Source organism: Astyanax mexicanus, chromosome 3 (assembly GCF_023375975.1).
Source record: "Astyanax mexicanus isolate ESR-SI-001 chromosome 3, AstMex3_surface, whole genome shotgun sequence".
Lineage (NCBI taxonomy): Eukaryota > Metazoa > Chordata > Actinopteri > Characiformes > Acestrorhamphidae > Astyanax > Astyanax mexicanus.
In genome coordinates this window covers 22,526,713-22,552,881 of record NC_064410.1, presented here as the reverse complement: position 1 = coordinate 22,552,881, position 26,169 = coordinate 22,526,713, and the positions used below count along the sequence as shown (strand labels likewise).

The 26,169-nt window shown below is 41.7% G+C and overlaps 1 protein-coding gene across 2 annotated transcripts in view; it reads right to left on the bottom strand.

The window, feature by feature from the left end:
* The window catches only part of pvrl2l (PVR cell adhesion molecule related 2 like), a 330,379-nt gene that overhangs the window by 162,370 nt on the left and 141,840 nt on the right, over positions 1–26,169 (bottom strand). For both annotated transcript variants that reach the window (XM_049476204.1, XM_049476205.1), the window contains exons 4-6: positions 14,500–14,793; positions 10,491–10,608; positions 2,523–2,671 (exon numbers count right to left, since the gene is read on the bottom strand). In XM_049476204.1, the coding sequence (XP_049332161.1) occupies positions 2,523–2,671; positions 10,491–10,608; positions 14,500–14,793 (561 nt within the window). The remainder of the gene's footprint in view (positions 1–2,522; positions 2,672–10,490; positions 10,609–14,499; positions 14,794–26,169) is intronic.

Genomic DNA, 26,169 nt, shown 5'->3' with positions numbered 1-26,169 from the left:
GACATTTCAAGAGACTAGACCACCTAGAGTGTGTGTTTTGGAAGGGTGCTTTTAGTAGTGTGTGTGTGTGTGTCTGTGCGTGCGTGTGCCTGTGTGTGCCAATGCTTGAACACAATACAAGAGAAAACAGCTTTAAAATCGACTACATTTACAATGAGCAGATCAGCACTACCGCATGCAGAGGGGGAGAAAAAGAAGGAATACAGCATTCCAGTGTTTACTTTTTTTTCCTGAAAAGAAAAAAAAAATAGGAAAGGAATGATAAACACATAGCTACTCTACGGATGTCAGGCATGAGGGAGGAAAATAAAGGGGGGGATATAAAAGGAAGTAGAAAAAAATAAAAAAAATAAAGAAAAAGATAACCCGGCAAACTGGCTCACACCAACCAATGTCCCATACAAAACTGGCTTTGTAAGAAAACATACAGAATTTGGTCAGAAAGAACTTAAGCACTAGAAAAAGCAACCACCATGCGAGCTTATTCCGATACTAGAGTCCAATACAATACAAAATACAAAAACAGTAATGAAAAAAGGGTCTGTAGGAGGTGCGTGGTGTTTTTGTTAGGAGAGTGAAGCCTGACATAGCATACTAAAAGATTAAAAAAGAAAACAATATGTGTGTGTGTCTCTCTCTCTTTTCATATAAATAGAGGTGTGTGAGTATATACTATTTGATATGTTTCAGATCATCCAACTCCTTTTAATAGGATAAATAGAATAACAACAACATGAATAAACTCTATACACAATAACATCTCCAAAACAAGACAAAAATATGACCTTAAATGGTAGAATTGGTCCAAGATCCAAGTAAATTAAGGCTCAGCGCGAATTTTACAACAAATCATCTTAAACAGCCCAAGATTTTTGTGTTTTGTGACAACATTTTTTAGACTGAAGAGCCAAAAAGGGAACTTTGTGTGATAGTGTGATGGTCCATTGTATCCTCTTCTTCTGCATTACATTACATATTGTCATAACTACTGTATTTTTCGCACTATAAGGTACACCTAAAATCCTTAAATTATCCCAAAAATCGTCTTAGTATTAGCATTAGCCGCTAAGGGCGCTAAGCACTAGCTCTTTCGCCATTCAGAGGTGAGCATTATCAGCCTGTAGCCGGCTGGTCACCTCAGCTAGCACTGCTGGAGCAGTATTAGCATTAGCTGCTAAGCGAGTTAAGCGCTAGCTATTTGCGGTTTAGAGATGAATATTATCAGCCTGTAGCCAGATGACTATCCCCGGCTAGCATTGGTGGAACAGCATTAGCATTAGCCGCTAATCGCATTAAACCCTAGTTCTTTTGGTGTTCGGGGTGAGTATATAGGACTGTAGCCTGCATCTTTACTGTGTTAAAACAACCTATGTTTGACAAACCGCTAGCTAATATCGTCCTGGCTTTCCAGAACACTACTCAGTGTAGTTCTGTCGGATGGAATTAGCTGCTAACCGTGGCTAGCCTTGGTGGAAATCTGCAAATCTAAGCTTACTGTAAGTAAACGGAAGCGCATTACACACCCAAATAATTTTCAGGAGAGAAATCTGTGTAGATTAACATGCAGCACTTGTTTGACTTTAAAAGAAAATGATTTTTTTTTATTATTACAGTTTTGTTTACTTAGCGTAGGGGCGACACCCCTGTTACTTACTAGTGTCGCTTAATGCACCATATAATGCGGTGCGCCTTATGTAAGAGAATAGATAAGACAATAGACATTTATTGAAAGTGCGCCTTATAATCCAGTGCGCCTCACAGTGCGAAAAATACGGTAAATGAACCTATGAACTATGAATTCTGATTTCAATCAGAAAATTCTGTCAGTTTGCTCTGTCAACTACAGCTCAAGCGCAGTTGGGTTATGAAGCAGGACAATGATCCAAAGCACAGAAGCAAGTCCACCTCAGAATGGCTAATGTCCTTGGGGGGCAAAATCTGCAAAAACGTCCTGCAGCAAGTAAACCATGAACTGTTAATTGACGTTGCTCTCTCTGGGTGGGTAGATGGCGCTCCCTCTCCCCACATCACTCCAAAGGGTGATGTCAATCAGCCCAAGGCATCTGTGAGCTGATGTATCGGAACCGAGTCGCTGCGCTTTCCTCCAAATGCACTGTGATGCTACTCGGCAATGCTGCATAAGCAGCTAGAAAAGAGGCGGCGGCTGACTTCACATGTATCGGAGGAGGCATGTGCTACTCTTTACCCTCCTGGTGCATCATTAGTGATAGTGGGAGCCTTAGGTGTGAGTGGGTTAGGTAATATGTTTCATCATAATTGTTACTGCCAAGAGTGGCACAACTACATATTAGGTTAAGGGGATTACTTTTTCACATTTAGGATCATTTTAAATGCAGCGTTGCATGTTTACTCATGTCGTGTTTATCACGTATTAAAATTAGCTGGATGATCTGAAACATTAAAATGTGATAAATATGCAAAACCAGAAGTCGTTTTTCACAGCCCTGTAAGCGTTTGTGATATTCATGCTCTTGTGTTGTGTTTTTTTGTTCACTACTCACCGATCACTGAAGCAGTAAGCTGGCTCTTCCCTGATCCTAGACTATTTTTTGCCTCGCAGACGAAGGTGGTGTTCACACTCTCATCCACCTTCTGCACCAGCAGCCTGTTCTGATCCACTCGCACGGTGGGTGGCAGGTTTCCCGACACACTAAGAAGAAGAGATAGAGCAGCTCTCAGAGAAAAACGCTAGACTGTGGATGTCTAACAGACAGGATGATGGATGGATGCAGTTTCAGTTTAACAGACAAGTACCTAATGCAGGTGCTTGAAAGGTGATAATTACCAATCCTGGAAAATGGGCAGTTGACAAGATAGGACTAATTCAATTTTACACCGTTTACCAAATAATATTAAACGCAAACATGATATTTTCATTCAGCAGTGTTATTCTCAATGTTGCAGGGCATTAATTAGCCATTAAGTAAATATTAATTTGTGTCTAATGAGTTGACAAACTATCTGATTGTCTGAGCAAAGTTCTTAGCATGTTTAGCATTCAAATAAACTGCCTTACAAAAGCCACGGAATAGCAGTAAGTAAGTAAGTTCATTTTTAAAGTTCTCTTTCCACTAAAATACACTTTTTCTTGTTCTTTGTGAAATACTATAGGTCTCTCTGAGTTGTGTATGTATGCTGCACATGAAACTCTTCCTCAGCGTCCATTGTCTGCAGTAGCTGGTAAAAGAAAATCCTCAGAAATACAAGTTGATCAGAAAAGGCAAACAGTTCATGGCTCAGGACCGCCTGTGGGGAGGATGAGCTTACAGCTCTGTTTACACCATCTAGTTAGCATTAGCTATATTGTGTAAGTAACTATAGGTTTAAATCGGATATCCGGTGGATTTCATGTTTTACCAAGACCTTAAATATATACCAGGGAAGCATGGTTCAACTCAAGGCAGGGCAGCTCAACTCGACAGTACACCGGTCAAAGTGGGTGCTGGTACAATTTTGGAGCTGTAAAATTGACTGTGGGGGAAAGACAGGTAGGCATTCTTTGCTGAAGCTGTTAACACATCAAAGGCAATACATTTGCATGTATGAATATTTATGAGCAAGGGCCAAAACCTGTCTTTCTTCAGAGACCTCTCATTCAGTGATCTAAAGCAGCACTAAATAGAAACACCTGAGCACTTTTTTCCTTAAAAAACGACTCATGATGGAATGAGACCTTTAGGTGTTTGGAAACACCCACAGCTGTAAGTGGTAAGGAATCATCTTGTTAGCGAGGTAGAACATGCCAAAGCAACTGTAAATAGTATTAAGTCAGAATATGGGCTGATAGTTGGTGCCAGATGGATGGATTGTTCCATTTCTAAAGCTCTTAAATTTCTTTTAAACATGCTTTAGCTCGTAACTCATCAGCTCACCAACCAATCAGCCTAAATGCTAGCGTCTTTATAGTGCTGTAGAAAAATGAAAATACAGGTACACTTTCTTTGCTTTTTTTTTGTAAAATACATTGCCCTATTTTATAAAATTAAAAGTAATTCTTAGAACAAGTAGTAAATTAGTATTATTATTATTATTTTTAATTATTTTTAATTATTATTATTTAAGAAATAACACACAGGAGGGAGTGCTATAACATGTAATATTGACAGTGCCAATATTACATGTTATAGCACAAACTTCAAGTGCATTATTGCGATTATACCACAGTTTCATTGTCTGTTGATTTTGAGTTAAAGAGGACGAGAAAATATGATCTGTTTGGATATAAAAACTTCGCGAGTTAAAACAGTTCCATTGCTGCTCTGTTTGTAGCTGCGCTGTTCGGCTTGTAAGCGCTGCTGCATCATTGCCAGGTTACCTGTATGGCGGAGAAATACATGGAGAGCTTCGGTAACAGTGCATTACCGGCTGATAATGTCACTCATAAAACGCCTCTCAGCCAACCACATTGCAGGGTTGGAACTAACTATGGTATAATTGAAATTACAGTTCCATTCAACCACATCGATAGAGGTCACCCTTACAGTTTAACTGTCATTTGCTAATAATAAATGGAAACAAAAATTGGTCAGACTTTCTATAACCAGATCTGGCCAAGCAGAAGATGCTTTTTGGAAGATGCTGGTTCTCTCTTTTATTGTGATGCCATTGGTTGTAGATAGTCGCTGACTGGGTCAGATATTTAGCATGTCAAATATTTGCCAGGCTTCTGCCACTTGTTGGTGACTACATGACTATGAGTGAGATCCCTGTTTTTTTGACGGCAAGTAATACAGTGCATTACCGGCTGATAATGGCACTGATAGAACACATCTCAGCCGATCACATTGCAGGGTCGGAACTAACTGTGGTAAAATGGAGGATAATAACGTATGCAGATGAACAGATGACTAGGGTCTGTAATTACAGAACTACAAATCGAGGGTGGTGTTAATGTTATGGATAAGTGGTATATATACACACTGGACAGTGAGAAAAAAAAGCTTATTTAATGAACAGAATCTGATGGAGGGGAATGCAATGGAGTCAACTGACAGAATAAACTGAAAATAATACTAGTCAGTATTATTTATATGGTAAGTCTCTGTTTTTAAAACCAGCTGGCAAGTGTGACCTGTGTAAGATCATTCTGAATTTCATGCTACAGTCTCCGCTAACATGACATCCTAATTTTAGCTTTCTGACAACAGACCAATTGCCTTTCAAATTTGTTTACATTCTCTCTGAAAGGGTTTTACCAGAAACGAAAGCAAGCAGTGGACCGTAGTTGGCTGTTGTCAGACTGTAGCTTTTGGAGATAATTCATCAGGCCTGTAACAAACGGCCTGCAGGCTCTGTCAACGACAAACTGACAGCGGCTGCTGAGCTTAAAACCATGTATGTGTTACACCTTAGCCCATGTCTGTGGTATGTTTCTCCCTCATTTGTTCCCTAGTGCTCCTGCCCCTCTGTTTACCTGTCATGTGTTCCCTGCCATGTGCTTGTGTTGTGTTTTTGTACCTGTTTCCGCCCTAGTCCCGCCCTAACCATTAGTGTTCTCACCTGTGTCTTGTTTGTAACCCTGCCCCCTCGTCATCCTAGCCCAGGTGTTTCTCACTCTCCTCCCGTATATAAGCCCCTCTGTTTGTACATGCTGTGTCGAGTCTTTTGTCTTTTGTCTCCTGGTATCCTTGCTGTCCGTTCGTATCCTTGTTGTATCCTAGTCTTAGTTTAGTAGTCTGTGTTTCTTAGTTTGACATTATCCTGGCCTTGTTGTTTTGCGTTTCCCGTGTTTTGTTTGCTTTGATTTATCTTGTTTGTTTAAATAAAAATAATATTGTGCACTTACGTCCATTCCTCCATCCTCATTTGTAACATAAGACTCGACCAAAATATGGACGTAGCAAAGTGGAATGCCACGAGGAAGGCGGACCTGGAATATCTCCGGTTCCTCGCGGAGCTAATTCGGGGGGATGAACCGCTCCCGGCGCCTCTCCGCGGGGTGGAGAGTGTCGGCCCAGCTCCAGCTAAGCTAACTAGCATGTTAGCTCCACCGCACTCTCCAGCCCGGCCGACTTCCAGCTCTCCAGCTCGGCCGGCTTCCAGCTCTCCAGCGCGGCCGACTTCCAGCACTCCAGCGCGGCCGACTTCCAGCACTCCAGCGCGGCCGGCTTCCAGCTCTCCAGCGCGGCCGGCTTCCAGCACTCCAGCTCGGCCGGCTTCCAGCTCTCCAGCGCGGCCGACTTCCAGCACTCCAGCGCGGCCGGCTTCCAGCTCTCCAGCGCGGCTGGCTTCCAGATCTTCGACTCCGGCTCCGGAAGCAAGCTCCGGTCCGGTGTTCACAGCCACGCCCACTGCTGAATCTGCAGCTCCTGTCCGGATCTTGGCGGCAGCCGCACTCTCAGCTCCTGCTGAAGCGGCTTCTTCGCCAGCTGGACCCACCGCCTCTGTTTCAGCGCTGCCCGCGGCTCCCGCCGCCTCTGGATCAGCGCTGCCCGCGGCTCCCGCCGCCTCTGTACCAGCGCTGCCCGCGGCTCCCGCCGCCTCTGTACCAGCGCTGCCCGCGGCTCCCGCCGCCTCTGTACCAGCGCTGCCCGCGGCTCCCGCCGCCTCTGTACCAGCGCTGCCCGCGGCTCCCGCCGCCTCTGAATCAGCGCTGCCTGCGGCTCCGGCCGCCTCTGACTCTGTGCCCGCGGCTCCGGCCGCCTCTGACTCTGTGCCCGCGGCTCCGGCCGCCTTTGACCCAGTTCCCGCGGCCCCGGCCGCCTCTGACCCAGTTCCCGCGGCCCCGGCCGCCTCTGACCCAGTTCCCGCGGCCCCGGCCGCCTCTGACCCAGTTCCCGCGGCCCCGGCCGCCTCTGACCCAGTTCCCGCGGCCCCGGCCGCCTCTGACCCAGTTCCCGCGGCCCCGGCCGCCTCTGACTCTGTGCCCGCTGTTACCCCAGTTCATGTGCCTGGGGGTCCAGCCTCTGCTCCTGTGCCTACTCCCAGGTCACGAGCTCCTAGACCCGCCGCGCCTGCTCAAGCTGCACCCGCCGCGCCTGCTCAAGCTGCACCCGCCACGCCTGCTCAAGCTGCACCCGCCGCGCCTGCTCAAGCTGCACCCGCCGCGCCTGCTCAAGCTGCACCCGCCGCGCCTGCTCAAGCTGCACCCGCCGCGCCTGCTCAAGCTGCACCCGCCGCGCCTGCTCAAGCTGCACCCGCCGCGCCTGCTCAAGCTGCACCCGCAGCCTCAGCTCAAGCACCAGCAGCACCCGCTGCTACAGCCTCAGCTCCAGCTCAAGCACCAGCAGCACCCGCTGCTACAGCCTCAGCTCCAGCTCAAGCACCAGCAGCACCCGCTGCTACAGCCTCAGCTCCAGCTCAAGCACCAGCAGCACCCGCTGCTACAGCCACAGCTCCAGCTCCTGCACCTGCTGCCACAGCTCCAGCTCCTGCACCTGCTGCCACAGCTCCAGCTCCTGCACCTGCTGCCACAGCTCCAGCTCCAGCACCTGCTGCCACAGCTCCAGCTCCAGCACCTGCTGCCACAGCTCCAGCACCTGCTGCCACAGCTCCAGCACCTGCTGCCACAGCTCCAGCTCCAGCACCTGCTGCCACAGCTCCAGCTCCAGCACCTGCTGCCACAGCTCCAGCTCCAGCACCTGCTGCCACAGCTCCAGCTCCTGCACCTGCTCCCGCGGCTCCGGCCGCCTCTGACCCTGTGCCCGCGGCTCCGGCCGCCTCTGACCCTGTGCCCGCGGCTCCGGCCGCCTCTGACCCTGTGCCCGCGGCTCCGGCCGCCTCTGACCCTGTGCCCGCGGCTCCGGCCGCCTCTGACCCTGTGCCCGCGGCTCCGGCCGCCTCTGACCCTGTGCCCGCGGCTCCGGCCGCCTCTGACCCTGTGCCCACTCCCAGAACTTTGTATGCCCCCAGGCCTATCCCCAGGCCTGCTCCCAGGTCACGGGCTCCTAGGCCCACCCCAAGGCCCCCGGACCTCTGCCCAAGAACTGTGCCCAGGCTGGCCCCTCTAACTACCCCACAGACTTTAGCCAGTCCTGGGCATCCCCAAGTTTTGTTTGTTCCCGTGTCTCTCCCTGTCCTGGTCCCCGTGTCTGTGTTTGTTCCCGTTCCTGTCCCCGGTGGTTTTCCTGTTCCCGTCCCTGTCACTGTGTTTGTGTCCGTCCCTGTCCATGTATTGGTTCCAGTTCCCCTGTCCAGTTTTGTCCAGCCCCCTGTCCAGTCTCAGCCCCGTGTCCAGCCCTGTGTCCTGTCCCCTGTCCAGTCCCAGTCTCCGTTCCCTGCCCGGTCTACGTCTCCTGTCCAGTTTCCATTCCCTGTCCAGTCCTCTGTCCAGTCTCCGTTCATGTCCCCGGTCCAGTCCCTGTTCCCTCTCTCTCGGCGCCTCTGGAAGTGGCGCCGTTGAGGGGGGGTTATGTTACACCTTAGCCCATGTCTGTGGTATGTTTCTCCCTCATTTGTTCCCTAGTGCTCCTGCCCCTCTGTTTACCTGTCATGTGTTCCCTGCCATGTGCTTGTGTTGTGTTTTTGTACCTGTTTCCGCCCTAGTCCCGCCCTAACCATTAGTGTTCTCACCTGTGTCTTGTTTGTAACCCTGCCCCCTCGTCATCCTAGCCCAGGTGTTTCTCACTCTCCTCCCGTATATAAGCCCCTCTGTTTGTACATGCTGTGTCGAGTCTTTTGTCTTTTGTCTCCTGGTATCCTTGCTGTCCGTTCGTATCCTTGTTGTATCCTAGTCTTAGTTTAGTAGTCTGTGTTTCTTAGTTTGACATTATCCTGGCCTTGTTGTTTTGCGTTTCCCGTGTTTTGTTTGCTTTGATTTATCTTGTTTGTTTAAATAAAAATAATATTGTGCACTTACGTCCATTCCTCCATCCTCATTTGTAACAGTATGTGTCAGCAGGAGATATTAATTCATTGCATGTTTTACCTTATCGAATGTGAGCTCTTGTGGAGTAGAGTAGATGTGTGCTAGTTCATGCAGAAAGAATATCTACCTTAAAATCAGACAGAGCTCTTCAAACAGCACTTACTCTCTTAACACCTCTAACATACTAACTACTTCTAACCTCATTTCCTTCTTCCCCTCCTTCACTCCTCTATCCTGTTATTTGCCTGTGACCTCCTTTAGGCTCTGTCTAAAGATGTTTTTTTTACCTTTAACTTCGCTTTGGACAAAAGTGTCTGCCAAATGTAATGTAATGTAAAAATCTGTAGGAACTGAGTGAGAATATTCAAGCTGTGTGGGATCACATTACAGCATTAGGAACCTCTACATCTCAATGCCAACCAGCAAGGGCAGATTAACTCACAGGCTACCATAGGCTGCAGCCCCCATTGGCCAATTTTAATGATAATCACTTTGTGTTACGGGTGGGTGGTGTTGGTGGTAAATAATCATTTGATTATTTAATTATTTCAGCTATTTATAAATATATTTTAATAGTGTTTAATAGTGCCAAAAGGGTGTGCTTGTGGAACTTCGTTTGGTTTTCCACAGAGGAGACTGGAAAATAGGTGGAAAACAAAACCCTGAAAAGGGTGCACGAAAAAAGGCGGGAAACAGAACAAAGGAAATGCCACAAAATGGCATGTACAACTGAAACACAGCTTTTTAGCTTCAAATAACTCAAACCAAAACACAATCAAACTCAAAACCGACTGAGCACAGCTCACTCCTCTACTTTTGAGATCTTTTATATCTTCTTTTCTTCTCTTTTCTTTTCTTTCACCCTCTGTTTCCTGTCACCCCTCTTTAAAGGTGCGACGAGAATGAGTAGTTTGACTGGGTTTTATATGGAGTGCTGCACAGGTGTGGCTGGTTGCCACTGATCACCGCTGGGGATTCTGGGACTTGGAGTTTCGGGACCCAACTCCACTTCTTTTTCCCCTCTGTTGCCCAGCTCCCCTGCTGGTGGCCAGTGGTGCAGCACTGCCCATCACAGTAAGTTCAGGATTGCTTGATTTGGAAAGGTACGTTAAAGTAATATTTCACTGTGCAGTTGTTATTCGCTTACAAATGTGTGATAAAACGTACAGTAATGGCGCTCAAAAAACAAAAGCAAGTTGTATAATTTAAGCACCTAGTATGCTTGTACGGTTCCATGTTCTAAACTACGCATATTACTATTGGAATGAAAAAAAAAATCTTACAGATTTCTTGCTTACATTTTTCACATTATCAAAGAAACTTTAATATCAGACAGATATAACCTGAATAAATATTAAAAAAATCAGACCTCAAATAATGCAAAGAAAACAGTTTATCACAGTTTTCATGCATCTTGGCATGTTCTCCTCCACCAGTCTTACACACTGCTTTTGGATAACTTTATGCTACTCACTCCTGGTGCAAAAAATTTAAGCAGTTCATGTTTTCAATTTGGTAAAATCAAAGAAACTCATCATTTTTAAATGCTCTATTTTTTTCTCCAGAGATGTATATGGCATATATAATAATAGACTACTCATCTAATTATGCAAAGTAAGGATGTAATGTATTAATGTGTACATGTGTATTAGAGATTACTTACGTTGTCCATGTAACATTCAAAACCTTGGGGTTGGCATCAGTATGGCAAGTCAGCAGTGCATCAGTGCGACCCACATACCAGTTCTCATCATATCCCTCTATTCTGACAGTGGGAGCATCTGGAGAGAGAGAGAGAGAGAGAGAGAGAGAGAGACAGACAGTCAGCTCAGGATCATTAGTACAGTATTGAAGTGCTTCAGTGCCTATAGAAGACTGAGTGAGTGAGAGACTGTACAGAACAAAGAGAGAGAAGAGAGTGAGACAGCGAGAGAGAGAGAGACAGAAATACACAGAGAAAGGCTTTTATGTCTTCAGCTTGGATAGACTTAGTTGGAACATGATTATGTGCAGCTGAGGCTGGGAAAGAAAGACAGATACTAAAGATGGTCAAGCGTTCGCTGACCTACAAAAACGCAGGGAAGCCAAAACATTGAAAAGTGGGGCTTAAACTGGATTTGAACAGATGAGAAGATGATGTATTGAGAGAAAGAGCAGTGTAAAGAACTTTACAAAGAGACTCATTCATTTTTCTTAAACTAAAAGGGAAGAATTGTTTATTTTTTTATTGAAGTCTGTGCTTAGAAATATATATATATATATATTACATATAATTAGCTACATCCTACATCAAGTATATGTATATATATATGCACATAAGTACCTAGACAGGTCAAAAGTTATGAAATATCTGTATGTAAACTGGTCGTAAACTGGATTTGAAAAGATGAGGAGATGATGTAATGAGAGAAGAGAACCATTTAGACTCATTCATTTTTTTTTTAAACTAAAAGGGCAGAATTGTTTATTTTTTAATTGAAGTCTGTGCTTAGAAATTAAAATAAATTCTAATTACATATAATTTGTTACATTCTACATCAAGTATATATATATATATATATATATATATATATATATATATATATATATATATATATATATATATATATATATAATAAGTGTTGTGTGGGATGTGGTTTAGTGTTGTGAGGGATAGTGTTTAACATTCCTCTATACAGTATGAACTCAAGGCATTACCACCCCGCAGTGGACAGTGCAGGGGTGGTAGTGATCAGGACCACCAGCGTCTGGCTAGAATTGTCCATGAGGAAAAAAAGAGCAGCATTCTTCAGCTTCCATGGGACATGGCACAAGTCAGTGTACCAATGTAGGAGTGTGAATAACCTTTTTTATCTTTCTTTATAGTGCTCCTTCTGTAGCATCAAGTACAGAAGAGGCTGGATGATACATTTTTAATGAACTGTAAAATATATAATTTATACTGTTAACCATAAATAATTGAAATTAGTTTATTTGAATAATTTATTTATTTTAAATTTACTTATCAAACACATGTATTTCTTTTTATAAGGAAAAAAAGACAACAATACATATATTGGATTTGTTTTGTCTATTAAATTTTCTTGTAGTTGCCACCCTCCATTACCCACCTTGTAAAACTAAAAAATATGTAACGTAAACAAAAAAAAAAACACGATTTGATCTGATTTGGCTGAATTTGATTTTCACACGTCCACATGTGACATTTCTAGTGACCTTAAACACAAACACACAAGATACAAACTTGTGGGGTGATGTTAGTGACTTCAGAATGCAGCTGAGAGAGTGCTTACTAGAGCTAGAAAGTTTGATCGCATTACACCTATTCTTTCATCCCTACACTGTTAAATTTCGTATAGATTATAAAATACATCTCCTGGCGTATAAATTCCTCTACAGGAACTTCTTACACCTTATAATCCGCCACGTTCACTCTGCTCCCAAGACGCTGGCCTGTTATTAGTCCCGCGTATCAGAAAAAACTATGCATGAGGAAGAGCGTTCTTTTATAAAGCTCCCCAACTTTGGAATAGCCTCCCTATTAATATACGGGACTCAGACACACTCTCAATCTTTACATCTAGACTCAAAACATTTCTATTTGTTCAAGCTTTTAAATAATGTCTCATCGCAATTTCTGTAATATTTCTCTTACTGTTGCCCTTCTAACTATTCATCTTACAGCTTATCCAGCAAATATAAACCCTGTCCTAATCATCTGTTTTCTCTTTCTCTCCCCATGTCCTGAGCTGCTGCTATCAGTGCCCATCCCACTCCAGCAGAGTTTTATAAAACCATTCTAACCCCTTTCTCTTCCCTCCCCTCTCTGTTCTCTCTCTCTATCTTTCTCACATGTGCTGAGACGCCTGGCCGGCCGGTCTTCCTGGATGTGTCCGTCTGTGGTTCCAGCTTTCAGGAATCAGCCCTGTCCTTCTACTCATCAGAATTATTTCACAACCCTTCTAACTCCTGCTTTTTGTTTCTCTTTCTTTCCTTTCTGTTTTCTCTATCTATCTCTTTTACATGTATGGAGATGCCCTGTTCCTGATGTTCCCAGCCTGGCTCTCCACTGCCCGCTGTGTTGTTCTCCGGCTCTGCAACCCTGCACTGATTACCATTAACACACTCAGTATCTGTTTCTGTATTAGCCATAGCTCTATAGTTAGTGCCCATCTCATTTTTATATTCATAATTTAGTACCTGTTTCATTAGCTATAGCTCCCATTAATCCTCTGTACTACTTTGTTCTTGTTATCTGACTGTACTAAGCGGGTTAACCTGAGTAGGATGTGTTCCTCTGATTAAGGGTGCTTTCACACCTGAAAGTCCGGACCGTGGTCCGAACCAAGGTTCATGTGTTTGCTACATTGTATCTATTTGGTCCGATTATTTTTGTTTTCACACTGCAGTTTAGGAAGCGCACCAAAGACCTGTGTGTGATACTCCCACATCCTTTCATCATCACTTACGTATCGATGCGTTTTCCTTAACTTGACTCTGATTGGTTTTAGAAGGACTTGCGTCTGACGTTGGCGTGTGAACAATTCAGCAGGTGGTTCATTCTGTGGAAAGCCTTTCCAGGATAAGGATAAAATGAATGAACAGATTCATTTCGTCTCTATAGTAGAGCTGCTATTGTGGTTTTTATACCAGCAGCAGCAGCAATAACTTCAGGCACAGTACCCTAGGTTAGTTCAAATCCACCAAACGAACGTGCTTGTCCTGAAGCAGCTGTATCCACGGCTCATTTGTCCTGCTTTTCCGGTAATTTTGAGAGGGTACTGACTGCAGCCTGCGGGAAGGCGGAGTTAGACGTCCAGTGTGTCCAGCTCCGCCCACTTTGTCAGCATCATGTCTTAGCTCCGTCTCTGAACGGAGAAAAACAATGTACAGGACAGTTAGCGGACTCCGCCTTCCCGCAGGATGCAGTCAGTAGTAGTTGGTTATTTTTCTTCTTCTGCTGCCGTTGTTGAGGATCGTCTGCTCAGCTTCCTGTAATTGGTCCAAAAGTTCGAACCATCCAGCAAAGCGCTTTCACACTGCAGGCGAACCAGACCTCGGTTCAGAAGATCCGGACCGAGACCACCTCTCTTGGTCGGACCTAAATCTGGTCCTTTGGTCCAGACCGTGGTTGGGGACCCCTTTTACACCTGCTACTTTGGTTCGGACCAAACTGAAAAGTCTGAAAGTCCGGACTAATCGAGGCAGGTGTGAAAGCACCCTGAGTCTTGGTTCCTTCCAAGGTTTCTTCCTCTTAAAGGGATTTTTTCCTTGCCACTGTGTCACCATAAAAACTGGGATCTCTGTGGTGCTGCTCATAAGAGGTGTGGATCTGTTTTTCTATGTAAAGCTGCTTTGTGACAACCTTTGTTGTGAAAAGCGCTATAGAAAAAAAATTGAATTGAACTGAATTGAATTATAGCCTTATAGTCAGAAATTAGGTTGAGAATGTAGGGTAGGGAGTCTTGATCTAGGACTGATATAGGCGTGGTATAAGTGAGCTATGTCTGTCTGGCAAGGGAAGTAAACCCTATGCTGTTCTATGACCATTGAGACCAGTGTGTGTTGTTATCCACTATGCTACACCCCTTTATTGGCAAGCAATCAGAAAAACAAGTTAGTGTTTGTGTGTGTGTGTGTGTGTGTGTGTGTGTGTGTGCACACAGTCTTACACTGCACCGCCAGCTTCATGGTGAAGGTCTGAGGTCGGTCTTGTGTGCGCTGGGTGATTACACAGGAGATGTCTCGGCCGTTATCAGCAGACGCCGGGGCCATGCGGTACTCACTCTTCACCGTCACCGTGCCATCTGACTCCATCTGAGACGTGCTGTTGTACTCACCCCCACCGCCGGCCAACCAAGTGATGGTAGCGGCGGGTTTCCCCTGCAGCGCTTCACAGCGAGCCACCACCACTTTAGCACTGCCGGCCTGAACCGTCACCGCCGCGGCCGAGTTTTTAGGCTTGGCTAAAAAAAGAGAGAAAGACAAGAAAACAGATGAAGAGAGATTAAGATGGACGAATGCTGAAGTGACAGAACACATTACATTACATTACATTACATTTGACAGATGCATTTGTTCTAAGTGACTTGCAATAATGATGTACATAATGTAATAGAAGTTCAAGCTAAATTTAACATCTGACGATAAATATCATGCAGGTTTAATCTCGCGAAATCTTGTGACATGGGTTCAAAATACTGCTATTAAAAACCTCTGGAATATAATCAAGAGGAAGATGGATGATCACAAACCATCAAACCAAGCTGAACTGCTTGAATTTGTGCACCAGGAGTGACATCAAGTTATCCAAAAGCAGTGTGTAAGACTGGTGGAGGAGAACATGCCAAGATGCATGAACACTGTGATTAAAAACCCGTGTTATTCCACCAAATATTGGTTTCTGAACTCCTAAAACTTTATGAATATAAACTTGTGTTCTTTGCATTATTTGAGCTCTGAAAGCTCTGCATCTTTTTTGTCTTATTTCAGCCATTTCTCATTTTCTGCAAATAAATGCTCTACATGACAATATTTGTAAAATAATTATAAAACAAAAATGTTCATTTTACTCAAACATAAACATATACCTATAAATAGCAAAATCAGAGAAACTGATTCAGAAACGAAAGTGGTCTCTCTATTTCAAAGCGACCTACAATAAAGATGTACATAAAGAGAATAGAAGTACATAGTAAAAAAACATTTTTAAAAAGGCCTAGAGGAGGTCAAATGGAAATGGAAGTGGGATAGAGGAGGAAAGGAGGGGAAGAAGGAAATGAGGTTGCAGATTTTACCAACACTCAAACCACGCAATTGCTTGGGGCCCCAAGAATCAGCTCACCAATTTTTTTGCAGCAGCAAGAAATTAAACGTCTGACGAGAATGAGGTACCTAAGACAGTTAGGTTGTCAGAGTCAATATTGCATTTTGCTATACAAACAAATCCATTTGATCAGGGTCCCCGGAAAAAACACATTGCTTGGGGCCCCAGAACTTCCAAATCCGCCCCTGGATACAAGCAGCAACTGGTAGCCAATGGAGCTCAATGAGCAGTATGGCATTGCAGTAGTCGAGGCGTGAGGTGACCACTGGTTGAATCAAGAGTTGGGTGGCCTGTTGATTTAGAAACAGTCTAGCAGCCTAAAGTGTTGCCACTATTAGCAGGAGGTCGCAGGTTCGAACCACCTCTCATTCAGCTTTGCCATCAAGCTGCCAGCCCTCAGTGGGAGCACAATTGGTAGATGGCACTCTCTCCCCACATCACTAAAGGGTGATGTCCGCAGCACAGGGCGTCTGTGAGCTGATGTATCAGAATCGAGCAGTAATGCTACATCAGCAGCAGCTCGAAAAGAAGCGGTGGCTGACTTCACATGTATCGGAGGAGGCATGTGTTAGTCTTCACCCTCCTGGAGTGTTGGGGCACTACTAGTGATAGGGGGAGTCCTAATGAATGGGTTGTGTAATTGGAGTTAGTCAAATTCGTCTGATTTTATACAGCGCAAAGCGGCAGGATCGAGCAACTGAGGCCACATGGTGTATCCTAGCAACCTTTGTTGATGAGATTTAGAGTGAGTTGATGGTTGTGTTGGATAGAAGGTTTTGCTGATATAACCAGAAGTTCAGTCTTGGGAAGTTCAATTTAACTGGAGGTGATGCTCCTCCTTCTTCCATGAGGACATGTCTGAGAGACACTGCGATATCCGTGCAGAGATCAAAAGGTCATCAGGTGATAATGACAGATAGAGCTGGGTGTCATCAGCAAAGCAATGGTAGGAAAAGCCATGTGAGCGGATAACCTGAACTAGAGAGGTGGTGTATATGAAAAAGAGAAGGAATAATTCCTTGATGAGTTAAAATTTGACGCGATCAAACACGCAGACTGTAAAAAAAAAGGGAAGTAAAAAAGAGCTGTAATATTGAGAGGACGAAATATTTCTCACAGATTCTGAACAAATCTAGTCTGAAACGTACCAGGTTTGCATGCAGAGCGAAGCTTTTGTTTTTGGCACTGTTTTGGGACTGCTGACGGGCAACTGAGCAACAGAGACTCGCCTCCTGTCAGAGTTTCAACTCTCGTACAGAGAGTTCTCCTTTTCGCCTGTTTTTCTCAGTCTAGAGCCGGTGGAAAGCACTGCATGGATCTGTATAATGGCACCTTCACAATTCAAATCAGGGAGTTTATGCAGGTGATGCAATTTAAACAGCAAGCCAATGTAAAGCGGCTGCAAATGGGAGGCAGCTGCACACGCTTAAAGTTTCTGCTTATTGTTGAAATTATATCTTTAAAATTTTTCTTTGTGCATTGATTAATAATGTTTTTTTTCTAAAAATAAGGGCAACATATCGAGCAAAATACACTCATTGCCAAAAAATAAATAAAAAGCTTGGCATGTAGTTATGTCTTAGGCAGAAATATAAATTATTACAGTTGTGATCGGATTAAACAGTGTGTCTTGTCACAAAAGGGCATATTGTTACTTTCCCTGCTGTGTTACAAAAATAAGGTGCAAAAAATACACCTTGAGCAGCTCTAAATGCACAAAAGGCATGTACTAATTCTCTTAATTAATCATGGATGTTTTGGGCGTAATGAGAAATAAACCAATCAGCATTTCACTTGCTTCACTTGCAAGTGCGCTCTGACTTTAGCTCTTTGATATCTTAACTGTAGCAGCAAAGTAATTACGGGAACAGAGGTGTTATTTTATTCTATATTCTGTTTATTGTTGATGTAAAAGAGAGATTTGCATGCCGCAGTATGTCCGTGAGTTTGTGTGTAAGGAGTGAAGGTGTACATGCGTAGGTAAGATAGGTAATTGGCTTCTGTCAGGGTTTTAAATCGGTCAGTGGCGCTCCTGTATTTCCCACCACCAAGACAGAAACAAAGCAGAAAGGTATTTGAACACACCTCATTTACAGACCACCATGTGCATCAGTGTATATTTATTCCTAAAATACAATGCTATATTACCAGCACGGGCACAAGGCATGAAAATAGGGTGTTGGTGGGGTATATCATAGGAAATGGATGGGTCTAACATAGGAATGAAATTCTTCCTGGTGCATTTCTCTTTTTTTTGGCAATGAGTGTTTCTCAATGTTGTTTGCAAACAGTTGAACGTCCCTTTAGGCTTTAAAACTACACCACCTTAACACTACAGTTTACTTTACACAGCACACAGAAGGAAGTGAGAAAAAAACATCTTAACTAAATTCTTGCCCTAAGATTAAAGGCCCTCCATGCAGTGAACATTCTGGGATGTAGTCAAGGGTTTAACAAAAGAGGCCATGGTGTTCAATGAGTTCAATGGTTACTAGAACACCTGAGACATACAGTATGATTTTAAACCAGATCCTCCCCACAATTTAATATAAGGTTGAATTTAGTTTGGACTTATAATTAGAAGTGATATTTTCAAATTAGTGCACAGATGTTACCCAGTTAATGTCAGACTAATCAATTCATTACTATCACTGATAGGTGCATTGCCAGTAAATGGATTGAAGCATTATTTATTTATATATTTTTTACTGTGTACTTTTTTCTTTAGGTGCATATAAATATCCTATAGAAATAAGTAGTAAAGACATTCCACTTAAAAGCCAGTATATTATTGTCTATATACTCTATTTACTCTTTTAACCCCTTTTTCCAGTTTATTGATTTTACTAGGAAAATATAATTTACTAGCAAAATTTACTAGCAAAATATTTATTACATATTGTGTATTATTTTTATTTTGGCTGTTATATCCCTGAATTTACAAGAATAACTAGTGAAGATATTCTACTTATTATTATATATATATATTAGTATATTATTCTGTATATTCTCTTTACACCACTTTTTCCAGTCCATTGATTTTACTAGCAAAATGTTATGTTTATAAAGTAAATCTATAAAAGAATTACCATCTTAGACATCATTTATATGTTTGGATCTATATTATATTATATTATATTATATGATATTATATTATATTATATTATATGATATTATATTATATTATATTATATGATATTATATTATATTATATTATATTATATTATATTATATTGGAATACTGTTAATTTTGCTGGGGCCTTCTTGAACCAAAAAACTAGATCGGTCATTGCGGGTTTTAAAATATTACCATTTTATAAACAGTGCTTACATTTCTGAAAAGATTTCATGGTTTCTCTTTCATCCTCTTTCATGTTTTCAGAGGATTAGAAGAAAGAAACAAAGATTCTTTTAAAATTCATACATTTCCTCTGGCTCTATTTCAATTTGTATTTCTTACTTTGCCTTATTGGCTCATGTTTTTGCTGCTGATTCTTTTATTTCATTCCAAAGGATTTTGACCATGTGACGTCCCAGGGGAAGAGAAGCTATATTTGTAGTTTTTAATGTAGTTATATCTTGACTCATAATTGAATATATATCTAATGTGTTAAAATGGGTTTCATTGGATTTCATCACTTATTCCCTCAGTATGTAATGGTTTCATTTATGAAAGAGATAGTGTTTCCTCTAGTTGGGCTTGTGGGTTCAGGGTAGGCTTATATTATAAAAAAAAAAAAAGATAAAAATAAAGAGGAGCCCGGCTCTGACTGCTAACACTCCCATATGGCATGTATCTTAGCATAGCATAACTATTTTAGGAGTATAATGAGAGCATTGTGTTTTTTGATGTTGATTATTATTATTATTATTATTATTATTATTATTATTATTATCCCTGAGTTTTATCAGACAGTGGCTGTCCTCTCAGAAGAACAGAGTCTGGTTAGCTAGCTATAGGGTTTGTAGAGTTTGTATTTTGGTGAATAGTTTAATGCAGAAATGTCTCTTTGCTAGTTAGGGTAGCTAGCTAGTTGTGCAGTGTTGTGCCAGTTCACAGCTTTTCTGAACTAGTTCAAGTTCAGTTCATACATGCTCAAAATAAACAGTTCACGTTCAAAGTTCATTTTCCTTTTTTCGTGAGATATTCAAATAAATATTTTTTTTTCACACTACAAGCTAGAAATCACTATACGTTCTTTGAAACGGCTCATTGTAGACATTTGCTCATGACACTGCAATTGTGGGTTTCTTACCAGGTGATGAAAATGTTCATAAGGAGAATCGGTGTCTGTCTCCGTGCCATCACTTCCACTAGCCATTTTTTTAATTGCAGCGCTTTTTCTCACTCCCTCTCTGTATCTTTCTCTCTCGCGCACGCGCGCACTCTGCGCTCTCGTCATTGGTCTCTCTCTCTCTCTCTCGCCCTCCGAGTTCTCGTTGTAGGTGTCTCTCTCTCTCTCTCTCTCTCTCTCTCTCTCTCTCTCTCTCTCTCTCTCTCGTTCAACGTTCACGAAAAAATTAGCGTGTTCAATGAATGAGTTCTTTTGAACTCGTTCACGCACAACACTGTAGTTGTGTTTAGGGTGCTCGCTAATGTTGCTAATGTTGCTAAAGACTATAAATAAACCTTCTCCACAGAATGGTCCTCCATAGCTGCAAGTCAAATGTGGACAAGTGACGATGCTCACGTGTGCGTGAGCTCCAGAGCTGCGTGATTATAACCTTCTAACTTGTTTTTTAAACACAGTTTGATTTGTTAATTGGCTATATTGGGATTATCACACCATAGCTTTATATAAAATGAAAAAAACAGTATTAAAATGGCTACTCCACAGAATGAAGCTCAGCAAGTGCTCAGTAGTTTCTTCATTCTGTTTGTTCAGAGATGTAATGAGGTGTTAAACATAAAGTAGTTCTTGTCATGATATGAATTAGAACTCAAATAGAGCTATTCACTGTATACCAACTCTATACCTACCTCTTCACCACTTTACAACTGATGCTCTCAAAAAGCGAGAGAGTGCGCATTTCTAGCACAGAAAACGGACCAAAGAGTCTAAAAGCGGAGAGGGTGCACATTTCTAGCATACAAAATGCACCAAAGAGTCTAAAAGCGGAGAGGGGGCGCATTTCTAGCGCAAAAAAAACGGCCAAAGAGTCTAAAAGCAGAGAGGGTGCACATTTCTAGCACAGAAAACAGACCAAAGAGTCTAAAAGCGGAGAGGGTGCGCAGTTTTAGTGCAGAAAAAGGGCAAATGAGTCTAAAAGTTGCCGTAATTAAGGAGTTTAAGAGACATCATGAAATGAAACATCAATTTAAAAAAAATCTTAGTTTACACAACACTGTCAAAAATAAAGATTATAAGTAAAGTAAAATGGTGTGTAAATGAAAGTAATCAGGAAAATGTATTATTTAAAGTGGTATATTTAATTATTTGTTTTATTACAGAGTCTTTGGCCCGTGACTTCAAATATATTTCTCTTTCTGGCCCCCAACAAAAAAAGTTTGGACACCCCTGATCTAAGTAAAGTAAAAAAATATAATACAGTGTTTGCCTTTTGTCTGTGTTGGAGAGACTTCCAGACAAGTTAACTTCCTCCTGTTGGTTGTGCTGAAGCCCATAAAAGATTTCTGAAGGAGGTGGAAATACAGTAAACACATTGTTAAAAGGTGCAGTCAAAACACTCTGATACTGTGATAACGCTATTATTCAGAGCCGAACGGAAGGAAGCAGTGACTGTGATAAAGGTCTTTAATTTTTGCTGCCTCTGATATCGTCCATTGTGTTTCCTTGTATGTTTGTTTACATAAGAATAAACTTCTCCTCTATTTTAGCCTGTAGTGTAATTACACACACAGATCAGTGGCGGGAGGGGCCATCAACTGGCCACACTATTCAGAGGGGTCAAGCATTATTTTACCAGTCACACAGTGTTCAAACACTTAAATCTATTTTAAACATTTCATACACAGTAAATACATATTTAATATTACACAAAAAATTAAATATGCAATCAAAATGAAATTTTTTTAAAAGGAAAAAGTATATGTCTAAATTCAAAACAGAAACAAATATATTAAATATATATTTGAAGGCTTACGCTGCCTCCTGGCCGCTGCGCGCCTCCAAGGAACGTCGCCTCGCTTTACCAAACAAACATTCACACAAAGCAATCCAGACTGTTCTCATACAGAGTTCCCCAATAGTGGAACAAACCTCCTTCCACTACCAGATCAGGAGAATCTCTCACTATCTTTAATAAACTCCTGAAGACAGAGCTCTTCAAAGAGCACTTACTCTCCTAACACCTCTAACTAACTACTTCTAACCTCATTTCCTTCTTCCCCTCCTTCACTCCTCTATCCCATTATCTCCTTTTGACCTCCTTTAGGCCCTGTCTAAAGATGTTTTACCTTCTGTTACTTTTGTACTTCACTATTGTAAGTCTGCCAAATGTAATGTAATGTAATGTAATATTTGTGAATATACTTGGTTACTTTGTGTCAGGATTGTGCAGGAGCAGGGAGAGGACACAGAGGCGGACGAAAATGTGAATATCTTATTAAACAAAAAAGGGAATATAAAGAAAACAAACAAAAAAACAGATAAAGAAAGAAACATGGAACTAAGAAAAAGACATACAAGAACCGACCAAGGAGAACAGAAACACACGGACTATAAATACACACGGACCAAAAAAGGAAACGGGCAAACACCTGAGGACAGGTAACAGGGGGGTGGGGCTACAAAAGAAGGTAAGCACACAGATGAGAGCACGTTGAAGAACACGGGACTGGGGCGGAGCTACAAATGAACACAGACAGGGGCATGTGAAGGAACATGCACAGAGGGAAAAGGTAAACAAACAAAGAAAAACACATGCACAGAAGGGAGATGACAAGGAACAGGGCAAGCACGTGACACTTGGTTATACTTTGCAGATACTTAAAAGTTTGAATTCATTTTTGTGTATTTGTGTAACAACAGCTTTAATCATACTGCACATTCCTATTTAACTCATTAGCACCTCTATAGCGCCACCTATAATCTAATCATCGCTCTCGTGCAAAGGATAGATGACTAACAAGACATGGGCACTTTAGCGGGCCAATCAGATTTCAGCTGGGGCCAATGCCCCGGTGGTCCTGCCCTTAGAACCACCAGTGACGAAGAGTGGATAAAAAAAGTTTACTTTTTAAAAATTTTCCAAACTATTAATAATGAAACTGTTTATTGCTATTTAAGATGGTGTAACTGCAGTACTATACTGATTTCTTCTTATTATTATTATTATTATTACTGTATATCAGTAGCATTCAATTTATATATATTTATATATATATATATTCATTATATATTATTATTTTTATTATTATTATTTTTTTTATAACAATAGTATGAAATTTTATTTCAGAGATTTTATACCGACCAATAAACAATAGTCATTGTAAAAGGCTAACATCACCCCTAAGCCGGCTGCAAGTGTGAGTAATGGAACACAACCTGGCAGATAGAAACTAATAGACAGGAAATTTCCAACGAGGGTCATCATCTTTCAGAAGAAGGAACAGGAGTTCCTGTGTCGGCATAAAAGTACAAGCTAAACTAAGTTTAGAAAACAAAGAGGCAACATAAGATGGAGCCTATTAAGCTATTAGATCGATTTGCTGAGATAGCGCCTATTTATTCTCAGCTGTAGGCTGATGATAACACAGGCTGAGGCTCTGAAATGATAAAGCTGTCTGATGGGAGCTGTTACCATTAAAATAGATGGCAGATAGAATGCAGTTAGCAGTTAGCTGAGATAAAACAGCACTGAGCACAGCCTAAAAAAGTCTGGGCCTAATTTCACAAACATACATCAAGGAATGAGCGCTTTTAGGGCTATTTTGTCAAATTTGCGTTCTCAGTTAGCTGGTAGCTACAACTTTAATAATACAAATGAAGCAGTACAGAATGCTAAAATTGCATAGTTTGGCTAAAGCTAACGAGCTAAATAGTTTGCTTCTTAAGAAATGAACACTAATAAGGGAACAGAACTGATATTTTATTTCCTCCTACCGGGATTTTTGGATGTAGTAATCACAGATTATGCAGGAATCAGCAGAAAACAGTACTGTATAGATGCACCCCAGTGACCACCAGCAGATACACAGTGGCTTGCAAAGTATTCATACCCCTTGAACTTTTCCACATTTTGTCACTTTACAACCACAAATTTAAATGTATTTTATTAAGATTTTAAGTGATAGACAAACAAAAATATTCCACAAGACTGAAGTGGAACAAAAATGATACACAGTTTCAAAAATGTTATTAAATAAAAACCTAAAAAAGGGAGACATGCAAAAGTATTCAAGACTTAATAGAGCCACTATTCGCTGCAATTACAACTGTAAGTGCTTCGGGGTTTGTCTCAGCTTTGTACCAGCTTTGCACATCTAGAGTCTGAGAATTTTGCCCATTCTTCTTCAAAAACCAGCTCAAGCTCAGCCAAGTTGTATGGAGAGCGTCTGTGAACAGCAGTTTTTACGTCTTGCCACAGAGGTGTATTTATACTAAATTACTAAATTACACACAGCCAGACTCTATTAACTAATTAAGTGACTTAATTAAGCCTGATATGACTTAAAAGTTTGTAAAAAAAAAAAATAAATAAATTATACAGTAACAAATTATTGTCTTTTTTCACAATCTCAACCAGCACAAACTTCCATTAATATTTATAATGAATGTATTTTAAAATTGTGTTATTCATGTGTTTGTGCTCACTGGGGCAGTTCACTTAAAGCACAGACCATAATATCATGAACAAACACTTATTTAAACATAAAAAAGCTAATAGAACATTCTTAGACAACCCGATGGCCAAATGTGTGCGTAGAGGCTAGCTAGCATTTATTCAGACACTAGCTTTGTACTTTCTGGTATTCTGACTGGTCTGTAGTCTGTGACTTCACTAAATACCCAATGAGCCAAAACATTAGGAACATTAGGTTTAATTTAACCAAATAACGCAGATAATCATTTAGCACATGTTGCCCTCTCAGAATGTCATTAAAAAAAGATGTTTTGTCTATTTTGGTTGAAAGTAAAAAGCAAAAATACGACTTTTTCTAATTATTAAAATAATTGCACTATAGGACCCTGTCTGTGGCCTAAGCTTTTTTTGGTGATTGCATTTTTCCCCTTACATTACCTTTACTTTTTTACTTTGTCATTTTGAAACCAGTACTTTTGAGTAAAAAAAGCTTGAGTTGATACTTCTAGATTGCCCTGTATTCTCCAACCATCTTCCCATCAACTCTGACCAGCTTCCCTGTCCCTGCTGAAAAAAAGCATTCCCACATCATGATGTGGCCACCACCATGTTTCACAGTGGGGATGGTGTGTTCAGGGTGATGAGCAGTGATACTTTACCTCCACACATAGTACTTTGCATTTAAGCCAAAATTCAACTTTGGTGTCATCTGAGCACATGACCTTCTTTTCAACTCTGCTCCAGACTTTCTGTCTATCCATCCTGCACAACAACAGTGCATCACACCCTAAAGATTACCCATGCTAACAGCTGTCCACTGTTTACAATGGCCTCAAAAGTGACTGGACTGTAGGTTGGAGTAATGGAAGATGGTCACATGGTCTGATCAGTCTGTTTTTCTTTATCACGCTTGAATGGATGAGTACACATGCACTGTTTATCCTGCAGGACCTGCTGAATTTACATTAGGAGCACTGTGGATCATCTGCACAGCTAACAGGAATTAATGGCTCTGATGTTTACAACTTTTGTGCCACATAGCACAGAGACCTTCATACTGTAGGTCTTACAGAGTAAGGGGTTTTTGTGGCGTTTGTGTATTAGCAGAATGAACTAGCATAGATATACAGGGGTTGGACAATTAAACTGAAACTGAAACACCTGTCATTTCATTACCTGAACTTTGCACCAGTAAGAGCAGAGTGTGAAGGTTCAGTTAGCAGGGTAAGAGCACAGTTTTGCCCAACATATTGCAATGCACACAACATTATGGGTGACACAAAGAGGACAAATTGTTGGTTCATGTCTTGCTGGAGCATCTGTGACCAAGAAAGCAAGTCTTTGTGATGTATCAAGAGCCACGTTATCCAGGTTAATGTCAGCATACCAACAAGAAGGACGAACCACATCCAACAGGATTAACTGTGGACGCTGTAAGAGGAAGCTGTCTGAAAGGGATGTTCGGGTGCTAACCCGGATTGTATCCAAAACACATAAATCCACGGCTGCCCAAATCATGGCAGAATTCAATGTGCACCTCAACTCTCCTGTTTCCACCAGAACTGTCCGTCGGGACAATAAATTATTGTGGTCTAAAACCAGGTGTTTCAGTTTCATTGTCCAACCGCTATCTATATATGCCTACTACACAAAATCAAGAAAAGTAAAGTAAAGAAAATGAAGATTCACTGAAAACTTGGGAAGAGTAATGAGATTATTTTCCACAAAAAAAAGATATGGCATGCCTACA